The 14,379-nt window shown below is 38.8% G+C and overlaps 1 protein-coding gene across 1 annotated transcript in view; it reads left to right on the forward strand.

Moving 5' to 3' along the window:
- Nucleotides 1-14,379, forward strand: part of map2k5 (mitogen-activated protein kinase kinase 5) — a 54,814-nt gene that overhangs the window by 32,554 nt on the left and 7,881 nt on the right. The window contains exons 18-21 of the mRNA XM_034115994.1: nt 2,316-2,342; nt 2,664-2,696; nt 7,866-7,927; nt 9,140-9,185. Of these exons, the coding sequence (XP_033971885.1) occupies nt 2,316-2,342; nt 2,664-2,696; nt 7,866-7,927; nt 9,140-9,185 (168 nt within the window). The remainder of the gene's footprint in view (nt 1-2,315; nt 2,343-2,663; nt 2,697-7,865; nt 7,928-9,139; nt 9,186-14,379) is intronic.

Raw genomic sequence — 14,379 nt, forward strand, 5'->3', positions numbered from 1 at the left:
ATTTTTCTCAAATTTGAATTAATTTTTGGATGAACTACCGTGTCAGTTATTTTTGTGTATGTTTCAGGAGCTTCCATTACACATCACTGCATCCATCAAACGGCAGAGACGCTTTCCCTTTGCGACTCTATTTTTCCCTCTCAAATGAAATGGAAAGAATAGTTTTGTAGTTCTGTATGCGTGTGGTTAACAATGTTTGCTGTAATTTTTCAGCATCCTATACCCGCTCCACAGCTCCAAACTTGTTTGTTTTTGCTTGGTCACATGTCCTCCTTTAAGAGATTAGTTGGAAAAAAGAATCGGGGTATTAGACCCCTTTTTAGGCTTTAAATTACTTTAAATGATGTGTACAGCTACATTCTGACTATTTCTTATCATGCTATTTGTTGTCACCCAAACATTTTTGAGCTATGCAAAATGTCTGGCACTAATCAAACAGGTTACGCCATCTAAGTTTACCTCAACAAATCTAAATTGAGCAGTTTTGGAGCGTAGACTTTAGAATAAAGGGGTTGCCCTTGCCCATGCCCAAAATATGCATGTCAACCTTTGTAGAAATTGCTTTCTGCTTTTTTTTTTATCACAAAGTGAGACTTTTTCTTCGGGAGTTTTCTGATTCCTTACCTTTGAAGAAATATCTCTGAACATCCTTGAGCTTTTGGCCATCTGATCTTTTAGAACTGTTTATTGTGTTGCTGTTAAAAGGAACAGAAATGATTTGACATCCAAAAATTGTGACTTCCTATTTTCACACTGAGCCCACTGTGATATTTTCAAACAACCCAAAAAGTGTTGATGTGGCTCACAAATTGTCACAAAGCCAAACAAGGAGCTGTTGTTGTTCTTCACAACTACAGTCGTCATTTAGCATTACACACACGGACACATTCTCACACACACTCGGTTGCTCTCGTACACAATCCTATTGGATGTGGGTCCATTCCCAACTTCTTCAGCAAACACAAATTCATTTCTTGTCAAACATCATTTGTGTCCGTCTTATAGGAAGAAAATGTTATGATATGCATAATTATAGTCTTTTTAAGTTTAACTATGAAACACTATTACCCTCAGGATGAACATGCAGATAATGATATGTCTACCAGATAGTCAGCCATTAGTGATGAGAGACTGTTAAAAGGATACAAAAGGAAATCATTTTTAAATATCTCTTTTTGATGCTCGGTCAATCTACCTAGTACAAGAAGAATAAGTGCTCAATTATGCTTGAATAAGTTAGTCTCCCACTATCCAATTTCAACCCCTGGAGCAGCACGCTATTTTGTCCTAGTAATTATTTCTGAACAAATTAGTTTTCCATAGTTGCTTTTAATGTGTCTGAATCAGGCAAAACTGGATATAGAGGCAGTTTAGGAGCCTCTTGGTATTTGCAGAGTGTGAAAACCTGTATTTAATTGAGTGAATCAATAAGTGCTCTAATGCACTGTCAAAAAACCTAGAGAAAATAGCAATTTATTTACCAAACATTCTTAGACATTTAGCTGAGACTATAGGTTTCAGGTCCTATAGCACTCAGCCTATATGAGTACGTTGTACATTTGGGCTTTTGGAAATCAAACCAGATTGTCCTGGTGAATTCAGCCCTGGAGGTTTAAAGAAGGAAAACTAAATGCTTGATGCACTCCCACTGTAGTATCACTTACATTTACATTAGATTACACAAAACACTCATTGCTAGATCTTTCATATTAAGACTTCCTACTCTAGCTCTTATTTTCAAGGACTCTGTCCATACATTATGTTTTGAACGGCAACATAAGAAGCGCATTTAGTCTTTCAAAGAGGGATTGAATATCTTTGATGTTCGTTTTTTTGATTTGTCGACTCAACACTAGATATTTGGTGTTATTTTGTTTGCAAAGATCTGCACACAAATCACATTTTTGCGTATTGCATAGTCTAAAAAAACAATAGCTTTAACCCCACTGTCATCATGTAACATCAAGTGTTGTACCTGTGAAACTGACACAATGAGCATGCTCATTACAAAGCCTGCTCATACTGTTTGTAACAGTTATCCCGGCACATCTTGATAACCTGGAGGGTATGAACAAAGTACTTCTCTGAAAATTAGCATTAGTGGATCTTTTACCCCCATTCTCCACAAATGAGAACAAGGCCATTAACATTTGTGTGTTTTCATTATGTAAATGGTTGTAACGCATACTCACAAATTGCCAACAGGAAAGAAATAATTTTCTCCTAGTGATCATAATGTGTCCAAGTGTATCGTCTTGATTGTGACACGCTAATTACATATTGCCTCGTCCCCTCTTCTCTGTCTTGCCCTACAGATTCAGAAAAACCAAGGATCTCTAATGGTAAGTTTTATTGCATTAGAGTAGGAAGGAAGAAAATAGGTCTCCCACACTATAGTCTGTTACTCTTGGTTGGCTCTCTCATTTGAATAAACACTCAAATTGCATTTTTACAATGAAATATTAGATCATGCTTAAACTGCTGGTAATACATTAGGTGCCATTATGGAATAATAAAAAAACATGCAGGAGCTGAAGGATTGCTTTGGCTAAGCTCGCTGCATTTGATTAATCTAAGTAGATACTTTTTTTTATCACACTATTGATTTTCCCTATTGCTGTGAAATTCCATGTTTCCATCTCCCTGTGTCTCTCCTCTTGCAGCCTCTCCAGTTACTGCAATGCATCGTTGATGAGGTGAGTCGTCGTCTTATGTGCTTTTGCATCTAAAGTCAGTCCTAATGGCCCGGAAAGCTTATATTTTGTTTCCTAATGAAGCAAACCACTCAGGCGGCTTTGCTCCCCATTCACTCAACCCTTCACCCTATGCAACTGCCTCAGGCAGTACACATATGCACACGCACATTACTGTTGAGGCTGGACCTGTCACGACTGACACACTCAGCGGCACAGCTCTCCATTCTGTGTACTATAGAAACAACAACAAAGCAATTGTTTAACCAGGAATATTCTTATGACGGCCCTGTGTGTTTGTTTCTATAATAAAAGGCATAACAAAACTCTTAAATAAAGGCAATTATAATGACACATAAACATACATATGTATGAAAGAAACAATAAAAAGGGAAAAATATATATTACACATTTTATGTAAAAACAATTCAACAATTTCAGTTTCCCGCTTGTAATTTATTTGAACATACTGTAACCAGATTTGTATGTACATTATTTGATGAAATACGGCTTTAGAGGAAGTCTGCCATATTTATGCCCATTTCTATATAATATGTTTACCTGCTGTAGGTAACGTCTGATACTGAAATGCTCAAATGTTTCCCCTCTTTTCCTAATACACACATTTGTATATGTCCTTATTAATTGACATGCTATTTCAATGAGTCTGTGTGTATGGATATGTAGGCTCACACCACTAATGTGTTTTTTAAACAGCCATCACAAGCTTTCCACACTCTTTTTTTGAGTTATTTGCTGTCGTCCAGTAATAGCAAAAATGCCACAACACCTCTCTTGCCTAAACTAGCCCCCCAAAACCCCTTCTCCAGCCGTATTACACATTAAACATACAATGTCACTTGCCCTTAACTGCCTATAGATTTGGCCGTAATTAATAATTAAATGCTTTTGGTTGTAATGGATTGACCTAGGCTGAACTGTTCATTAGTCTGCGAGACAGAGGCATCACTCAAAACAATTTTTCCTGTGCCTTACCCTGTTTCTCCCCTTGAGGCCAGAGAACATTTTATGTTGTCCCCTAGCGAGCTAGCACTGCCTTACTGCCCTAACTAATGCAGTGCTTTGGACGAAGAGACAAGAGGATAAGCACTATTTTGACCAAGTGGCTCAGAGAATGTATAGGACTCTAGATCTCATCTCGGCCTTCGACACAGTTGATTGTTTTTTTCTATTAGATTGATAATAGAACTGCCAGATTTTTCAAATCTTATTAATCCAATAACTTATTCTTGAAGATGTAGGAGTTTCTCCTTGATGTGGCCCATTTGACCTGTGGTGTTCCCCTAGGCATGTTTCTGTGTATACATGATGTGGCCGGAACATATCATAGATAAACACAACATTCAGTTTTTAAGCGTCATTGTTTAGAACCCAGTTATATTGCTGGACTGCTTCCTGTCTGATTGAATTTGCCTTGTTGCAGACCTGAAATGTCCTCGTTCAACCATATAGAGCACTTTGCAACTTTGTTTTGAAATATGCTGGATAAATAAAGGTAATTATTTTCATAGCATAACTTTTAGAGGCATTATGGACTAACACTGATCCAATGGAGTAGTTAATTTAATGATTAGGTATTTTAATTGAGCTAGACACACCTGGCTTCAACATTATGGCAGGTGTGATTAATTGTACCTGAGTCCTTGACATTTAGTAAGTATTGCCCATTATACTGTAGATCCATATACTTCTTTGGTTGTGATGCTTTGATATTGTGTGTGACTTATCCACTGGGGCTTTGAAAGTTGCTTTAATGGCTGAATGAGTAATAGGCTGGATAGAGTGGATCATTAATATTATTCTGGCTGGAGGTATGTGTGTGGTGGCGGTTGCAGTGTAACAGTCTGCCACTCTTTTTTCTTTCTTCTACTCCTATGATGACACAACCACACAGTGTGTCAGGGCTGAGAAAGCCTTTCATTAGCTCAAAATAAACAAAGAATACAAATATATGTGGAGATGCAAATTAAGTTAGTTTACAGTTAGAAGGTAAACAGATCAACAGATAGACAAAATACAAATTCTGAATTGAATTTTTATTTGGCAGAGACACTTATAAAAACCCATCAACAAAGATAGAAATATAACTGATAAAATGTCACAGCTTACAAGATGAATGGAAACAAGACTAAGTTCATCCTACCTACAAAAATAAATATGTTCTCACTAACGTAATGGTATCTAGCCATGCACGTGTCCCCATATATCCCAACATAAAGGGATTTGATGTAACTTTGTTAAGAAAAAATATTTTTAACGTCATAGATAATTCAAAGAAAAGGCTCTCCATAGTTTTCATTACAGCCCCTTTTTTCTGTGTAGAAATGAGTTAATTGAAAGCAATTACGGAGAAAAAAGTACAATTGTGGGAAAACCTAAAGCAATATTCAGCGGATGCCTGTGTAAAAATGGCTTTTCTATTCGGCCATCTTTTTATTTTTGGATGTTAATAGTGTATGGCAGAGAAACATGCTCACCTTATTCAGCTTAGGTCTTGAACGAGAAGTTCTATGGAGTTGTTCCCACCATCTGTCCGCTGTCGACCCTCATTAATGTGCCTCTCTGCTCTGTTTGTTGAATAGCAAGTGGCTCCACTAATAAAGAACTCCCACTTTATTTTCAAGCCTGTAATTACTGATCTAATTTTGCCTAATAATTGCTTCATGGCAATGACATGTATATTTACTTGTACCCTTGTACCCTCGTAGTGTGTGTTCTGTCTCAGAGTGGAGCGCATTGACAACCAGAGGAATAATTCACGCAGACTAGCCACTTTCATCAGCCTGCTTGTCTTTTGTGCCGTCGCCTGCTGCCACATCAAAGCTGCAGCGGTGTTCCTCTCAGCTGGAGACATGAATACATGCATAAATGTGTGTGTTTGTGTTTGTGCCTGCAAAAAGCTGCATGTGCATGCAAATATGCGGGGAAAGTGCAGAGAGAGGTTTTATATCAGATTTAGCTTACACGACACGTGCATGAGTTGTGTAGTCAAGATCGTGTGTGAGTGTGTGCACACCGCAATACAGTGGTTGCAAATGATTTGGTTCTCTCTCTCTAAACAGAGTGAACACTCAGACTTGTGGTTTGCATTGCTCAAGGGCATTTGTTTGTGCATGCCTGTGTGTTTATGTGCATGTGCTATGATATATTGCTCATCCAAGCGGCGGCAGCACTGTGAAGTGCAGTGAGATTAGAAGGGAACCCATTCCTTTGTTAATTTAAATGGGTTCATGCATCATGCTTTGCGAGAGCCTGCCGATCAGAGCATTAAGGAAAAGCGAACACTGCCCAGAGGTGTTTTTAATGGCACAGCAGGGCTTCAGATGCGAAGAGGTTTAATTCCCTGCATTTGAATAAACGCTTGGTTGTAGACCCAGGCTTTATGATTGTAGTGGATATTTGAGTCGTTTTTTTTCTTTTTAGTTTTCACATCTGAGCTCATATCATTGGTTATAACTGTTGTGCATATCGTGAAGGACTAACACCTACCAATAACCTACTGGTCAACTTAGTTTTAACATATCATATTTGATCTGGGGTAAACATCTGTCATGTGCTCATGCTGGTGTGTCAGGATGCGGTATGTTACATTTCAGCAACCAGTGTCAAAGGAAGATTTTAGTGATCAAAGTTATTCTTGCAATTGTGTTGAAATGATTGCCAGTTTAAACATTCATTTGATCAACAAAAACATATTAATATAGATTACCATACTCTACATATACATATCGTCATTAAAACTGAGAATACGTGTGTGAATTTGATATACTGCTTTTGCAATGCAGTGGTCCACATTGGTAAAGATAAGCCTACATAATAAGATCCGCCAAAGGTAGAGAAAGGAGCGGAGAGATGAGGTGAGGGCAGTAATACAGGGTCAGTCTGGCCCAGCTGTTCTACATGACACGGTTCATAGACCCTTCATTGACAACATGTCACAAGCCTGATGCACACTAACACATACACATACACACACACACCTTACTCATGTTCATTTTAGCAGCATATTTAGTCACCGTCCCAAAATGAAATGTCATAGTCTCAGTCTTTTACTCAATAATTTACCAAAAAGAAAACAATCTAAATATGAAATGTCCCTTTGTGGATCGTGTGTGTACCAGCTGCTCTGATAGTATGAACATGCACTATTCAAATCAACTAAAGAAATTCATTTGTATTTTACTTATTTTAAGGGTATTATTATAATTTTCCCTTTTGTTGCATTGGCTTTCAATATTGAACAGAAGGTTTTATTTTTGTCTAGTCTTTCGTTATCATGCTTTCCCAATTGTAGTGTTTTCTGAATAATAAATCAATGGTATAAACAACTTGGCTAGAAGACCTTGATTTGGTTCTTTTCAATGAGAAGAGCCACGTTGCTCATTTAAAAACCTCAGCCATGTTCTTTCAACATAATCTCCATTACGGTAATGCTGGAAATCTAAACTATGACGGCTTCAAAATACGCCAGGTCATCCCCCTTTATGAATCAACATATTCGTTGATGAATTAACCCAACCAGACAAAAGTTATGTCCTCCAGCAAGTGTTGTACAACGACCACTCAACTGTAGCCTTGAGGTCAGACTCAAAGTGTTCTTACAAGAAGGATACTTAACTCTCAATCCAGGCTCTTCAGCGTTATGTAGTCTTTGAAAGTGGTCTTTTTTACTTGTCTGTTTTCTATTAAGCATTAAACCTTGTTGAAACATCTTGCTATAGTATTTGGCAAAACTAGCATTTTTTTTTTCACAAAGAAACTATAATATAACAATAATATTCCTCAGTCGGTGGTAAGGTGTGACAATGTCTTTTCTGTCTCTAGTGTACCAAAACCCATTTTGATTTATAATGTTTTATATCTACAAAGGTTTAATTTAGATCCTTTCTGACATACTGCTCCAACCCCCTTAAAGCTAAGATCATAATTAGATTTTTCAAACTTACCCTAACTACCAATTCAACATTTTAAGGAGGTGTGCACTGGTCTAAACTCTGGTTTTACGAGTGATTAAATGACATAACACAAGTAGGATCACGTTTAAATCATGCAGATACGTATGTCAGTATCTTTCAGTCTGTACAGCAGGTAACTATCATCCTTGAATGAGATATTTCTTGTTTTCTCAGTGGTTTTGTTTCCTCTTCACAGGATCCTCCAGTGTTTCCTGTGGGCCAGTTCAGTGAGAAGTTTGTGCACTTCATCACTCAGTGGTGAGTCAGTTACTGTTCAATACGCTTTTGTTTCTCGAAGGACAGACACAGAAATTGTTTCAATGAAAACATCAGATTTCAAATGGAATGTTGTCAGTTTTCAATGGCTGTTGATTGCACAGTATTTGTGATTCTAGTTAATAATGGCTTAATATGCGTGGCACAGTCAGCCATCTGAGCCCCACAGAGCCACGCTGAACAATTACAAGACCAGAAGCGGTATTTGACATAGATGAGCCAAATGATGGTAGATGAATCAAAGGTATAATGGCAATACAAAGGGGTTAAAGTGTATTTGCCTGTGTGTTAATGCATTGTGGTTGTAATGGTTTTAGCTATGATATTCAATGCTGCTGAATAAAAAGGGATGATTGAATCCTCTAATGCAACAGGACAAAGACAATGTTTACCCTGAGTTTGCCTCCGATTCATTAGCCTCCTGTAACCTTTACAGTTGCACAAACATGTACATACACACCCAAACCACATGCAAGCAGAGTGTGTGTGTGTGTGTGTGTGTGTGTGTGTGTGTGTGTGTGTGTGTGTGTGTGTGTGTGTGTGTGTGTGTGTGTGTGTGTGTGTGTGTGTGTGTGTGTGTGTGTGTGTGTGTGTGTGTGTGTGTGTGTGTGTGTGTGTGTGTGTGTGTGTGTGTGTGTGTGTGTGTGTGTGTACCGCACCGCACTCAGGGCCTGGTTGTGCCATCTGTTGTTTATCCCCCATGCCTGCTTTATTTACTTAAACGGGGCACGACTCTCTCAGGACAGACTGAGGTACCTGCCTCGGTGCAGTATCTCCTCCCAGGCTATTCTTCGAGGATCATGGCCCATTCATTGTGATACATAAACTGCTGACATGACAAACTGCAGAGAGGCCCCTGCACTAATTCCTCAAAGTCCCCAATATACAGCACATACTATAAAGGACACTCACAAAACCCACAGTAATCTAATAAATCTACTAATGTGTGGTTACTGCTTCAATTTGAGTGTTCTGACAAATAAAACAAATCCATTTTATTTTTGAAATATTGAATAAATAAATGTATTGAAAGAAATGTTGTATCTATTCAGAACTCTTATTGAATATAGCTTCATAACTGAAAAGGATGCCACCGAGATGAAAGTCAAAAACACCTCTTGTACATTTGCAAAGACAGTTTGAATAGTGGCCGGATACAGACTGCTTGTATCACTCTTACATTTTTTTTTCCAGCATGCGACGGCAACCCAAAGAGAGGCCTGCCCCCAATAACCTCATGGTAAGTTCAACCACGACTTCTATGAACCACTTCCAAGGTCAACATATACGTTTTGAATAACTGTATACATACGGTGATCATATTCATGCATACAGATACAAATTCAATTAAACACTATTTTATTAAATGTAGCTATTTGAAAGTACTATTGTATATTTTACAAAGACAGGGAGGTTCTGGAACAAGGATCCTCAAAGTTGTGGTTTCTGTGTGAAAACAAAAGTAATGAACTTTTTGCTGCCAATGAAAGATGTTAGAGAGAGGTCAGAGAGAAACCTTGAGGTAGTATTGAGACCTACTTCAATAGTCATTTCATTCCCCCTCATTGGAGTCAACATCAAATGAATCAGGCCTAGCTGTTGTAAAGGAGTAAAAATAATTGTAGTTTACAAAACTGTAGTTTTCTTTTAACATTTGTCTGTGCCTGTTAAGGTAAAACAAAAAGTGCCATAAGATAATTCTTTCAACCACAACCTCTTATGTGTTCTGAGGATCGGTTTCACCAGTCTGATTGGGAATGGTAAAACAGTAAATGGACTTCTTTTATACACCACCTTTCTGTCATACTGGATACATGTGTCTCTCATTACACTCCCACAGCGGCTGAGATGCCCTGCAGATGGTGGGAAGATGCATCCCAAATAAAAGCAAAAGCCATTTCTCATTTAGCCCAAAATAACATCCGTAAAGTTGCAATACAATAATTTTCAACCCTATAAGATCGCCTAAAAAATCATGCCGCATAAAAATCGAGTTACATTTAAGGGATCCTTTGTACTGTATGCTTTATTTTGAAAGTTGAAATAGATCAGCAACTCAAATAGCCACGAATTGTTATGCTCTTTAATATTTAAAAAAGGCTCTTCTAAGACTTCCTATGAACTCCGTAATAACTTTTCATTAATCCAGCATTGGATATAGGGATGTTTTGGTCTTTTTGTATGTTCCAGTGAAAAGGGCATATCCTCTTTAACATGAGTACAGTGTGAAAGATTCCATAGATAGATTATTTGCACTGTGACTCTGGTGCAGTAGAGTTGTATAGATAAGGCAGAAGACTTTACTAAGTTCCAACTCTTCCTGTCAGTGTGTCAGTATACACGCCAAACTGCAGGCCTCGCTCTAAAGTGGTCTTGATTTTTTTTCTGTTCTGGCGTTAGCACACAAGGCTGCAGCAGTTTGCACAAACTGCCTTTTAAGAGTTGCAACATGCTCTGGTTTCTGTGTAAGGACCAAGGACAGCGACAGTTAGGTCCGCAGAGAGAGGAAGGGTGAGGGTTTATGTTGTGGGGATGGAGTGCTGGAGGGTGTAAATGCAGAGCTGCTAACAGATTGTATGTTCTCAGTCTCACACCAGAAAGGGGGAGTAAAGGGAAATGTTGTCTAGACACACTTTGGGAATTCTTGCCTCCAGACAGAAGTGTTTCTCTGAAGGGAGACCATGCACTACTTCTTTTGGAGAAGTTCAGCTTGTTGTGTTGTGGTGGGTTCCTTTTCTTTTAGTGACCTTTCAACAGCTTCCGTTGTGTGTGTTGAGCGACACCTTGACGCCATAATGTTCTTATTGTCTGTCTTTATAATTGTTGTAGTGCAGAGGCTTTTGTCTTTCTTCTCACTAATTCTGTCTGAAAGCCCACTTCACACATCTTCTCGGCCGTACCTTGAGCAATAATATGAATGCTTGAGACTGAATACTGGGCTCTTTTTCAGCTTTTCCATGACTTGGGTTACTTATAAACTGCAAGTCAAATAAGATTTATTTCTCAAAGCAAAAAGACTGTTGCACTTATTTTAAGTCATGTGATTGTATGTGTGGGTCCAGACCAACCTATCTGCATGGTTTGATCTGTCACACCACAAACCTGCAAATGTGCTTTGTTCAAATGTCGTCTTCTTTCAATTTTAAGCTGACCAGACTTTATTTTAATGCAATCATGGATATGCCAAACATTTTGTAAATGTCTCCTTTTTCTAGCCCTCCTCTCACTCTGCCCTACTTCTTTGAGATGTATTGTGGTCCCTGTGCTCTCTTTCAGATTTACTTTCTCTCCATTCGTCTCGTCTTTCCTTTACCTATATTTCTGTCCTCCTGTAGGCCTTTCATTTCTTCCTCTGCCCCTTGTGAACTGAGATATAAGGTCATGGATGCCTGCCTTGTGGCACCCGGCTGCTGATTGTCTTTCTCATTCCCTCTTTTCTTCCCCACCTCTCACTTTACCTCCCCATCCTCCCAGCCTCCTGAGTACATTAAAACTCTTTACCTATTCTATCTGTATGTTAATGCACCTAGCCACACACAGCTCCCCTCCTCTCCTCTCCCTCTGCTTTACAGACGGTTTTGTATCCCTGCATCTCATTTCTGCTGGAAGGTAATGCAGGAAACTCACACAATAGTGCACGCATTAAGCAAATAATGTTGTTTTATGGCCATACAAACTCACCTAGTGGCTCTAGTTTGCTCATCAGGTTTCACCGTGTGGTTTCTCTAATCACTGGTATAGCTTTTATTGACGTCATTATTTTCACTGGGATTTTATCCTATTAGAGCTTCTTTAAAGGGCTGCTGTTTGATTGCATGCCTGCTCTTGATGGGTTTTGTCCCTGAAGCTTGACACAGTGTGCTACAGCTCCTTATATTGAATGCTTTGCTCATACTAATATTATTTGATCCTATTAAAGATAACACTTTTTATCACTAAGGCGTTCAGTGATAGGAAACCTTTTTCTTAGATGAATGCTACTAATATGTTTGCAACAGGAGTAAGGGGAGAACAGGAACAATACAAAAGGTGTCAGTTCCTAACGCCACAAAAAACACAATTAACTAATACAATATTTTTTAAATTGCTTTCTTTACAGCTATGTTTCCTAGCTTGTTGGCTTTAGTGTCATTGAGTTACAAACAGCAGAATAACATCTGCTCCAAAAAAAACTCCACTGAGTAAGGGGACACTTAATCGAAATGATATTCAACAAATAAAATCCCATCCTTTTCCCATGGAATTGTCCTCATACCGAGGCAATATTCTCCAAATAACATCCCATACTTGATTTATTTGGATTGATTTCAACATATTTAGTCTCAGTTAAGCTTCTATTGATACATTAGGCATTTAGAAAAGACTTTCATTTGTCCGATTATTTGCGAAGGTTCGTTTTTTTATCTTAAGTAGGTTATTTTATTACCCTGCTCTCTCTGTGAGTTTATAGCAATATAAGTCCATTTCAATGTGTTACCCTAACCCCCATGAAAACGTTGAGTTGTTCTGAACCCAGATGGTTTACACCATGACTCATAATCTGTTTGTCATTATGTGGACGCTAAATCATTGAGAAGGAATATCTAACTGAGCACTGTTAGGCTGCATTAAGCTCAGTATTTCACTTCAGTCAGTAAAGTGTGTTTTCCCCATTTCTTAAAAGTCATTTGAATAGAATCCCATGTTGAATTATCAGAGAGGAAAGGAAGTGTGTTTTCTCCCCTTATACTAATGCATTTTTCATTGTGGACACTCTATCCTGTCATCATAAGCTAATGACGTTGGTCAGTAAAGGAGGAGACTTTCCATTGGCCCGCTCCCAGGACGTGAGCTGCAGGTATTTGGTGATGACCTATCCTGCCTGAGGTCTTTCTCCTCCCCCTCCTCCCTCAAAACAAGGCCTAGTCTGACTGCAAGATATTTATTAAGCGTTAGGGCACGAAAGGCAGAAAAAACAACATGTTGTGTATCTTTGAGCTTGATTTTGTGTGTAGTGTGTGTGTGTGGCAGACATAGAAAACAAAGTGTGGATCCCATGCCTTTTCTATTCTTCGATTGTGGTTTGATTGACGTTTCATTTCTCCCTCCCCCCTCTTCCTCATCATCCCTCATTCCCCAGCTAGAAGCCTTCACACAGCCTTTTAGCACCTTGTCAATGCAACCCTCCTATTCTGCTTCTCTATTCATAGACACACACACACACACTCATTTTGTAGCCCCCATTCAACCCCTGAGACACCAGATGAGCCCCACGGTTCACAAAGGAAACCCCTCCTGTGTCTAACTGTCCCTAAATCTAGTTTAGACTCGCACACATTAACACGCACATAGATAGAAGCTATGGCCTCAAATTGTGTCCAAATACTGCATCAGTTTTTAAATCTTTGGACGGTTATTATTAACACGGACAACCTCACTAGTTCCTCATGGTATATTGGTCACAACACACGTGAACAGCTCCTTCATTTAACATTTGTATTCATCCAGCATGTCAGAGAACATGAATGTTTCAACTCACCACGAGGATGTAAATGGACTCATAAACCGTAGCTCTAGATTTCTGAGCGGAAAACATCATATTGACTGTTTTGCACAGATACAGACTTTGTTACACATTTTATCATCTATATGTATATTTTTTTAGAAAGGCTTTATTAATGCCGATGTCTTGCATGCGTCTCAAACTTTTGATGCGGTTGCTCGTTAACAGCAACGCTGAATGTGCAAAAAGGTTTTCACATGCATGCTTGTGTATCGTTTTGCCTGTTTGGGGTCCCTTTTGTCTCTTTTCAGTGTTGTACCAAATCACTGGTGCCTCCTCCTCCCTAAACCTTTCTGTCAGCACCTTTGCTGCCAAATGTTTTCACATTTCACCCATGGGTCTTCTTTGACATAAACCCCCATTCACACATACTGGGACTGCTGCGCTGCACACACTTCTAAACACATCACTTACAATGAGAGTCAAAAGTACACTTATATTGATGTTAAGCTGTTTTACAATTTAAAAAAATCCTTGATTTGACCAAAGAGAGTTTTATTTGTGTTCATGTGGTATTATATATTGTGTATTCCTATTTAGTGCAGTATGAATCCTGTGCTCTGCTGCGTTGGGCACTTGTTTTGCACAGGTGGTTGGGGACCTAAAAGGCCATGATAATGATGGTGCTCTCCCTCCTCTTGCATTCATCTTTTACTCTCTCTTTCCCTTTTTCTTTCCATTTCGCTGGATAACATTTAGTGTTGTGGCTCATTGATTGGCGGCTATCTGGAGAAAGTGCCGCCTCACTATGCAAACAGTTTTGAAAGCAGCAGATTTGAAAGTAGCATTAGATGCCCGGATCATTAAGTTTAGAGCATTGTAACTCTCCTCAGAGAAGTGTCCCTACATTTCTTGTGCACTAAGATTGACCAAAGTACACACACACACACAC

The sequence above is a fragment of the Trematomus bernacchii genome, unplaced genomic scaffold (assembly GCF_902827165.1).
Source record: "Trematomus bernacchii unplaced genomic scaffold, fTreBer1.1, whole genome shotgun sequence".
NCBI classification, from domain to species: Eukaryota; Metazoa; Chordata; class Actinopteri; order Perciformes; family Nototheniidae; genus Trematomus; species Trematomus bernacchii.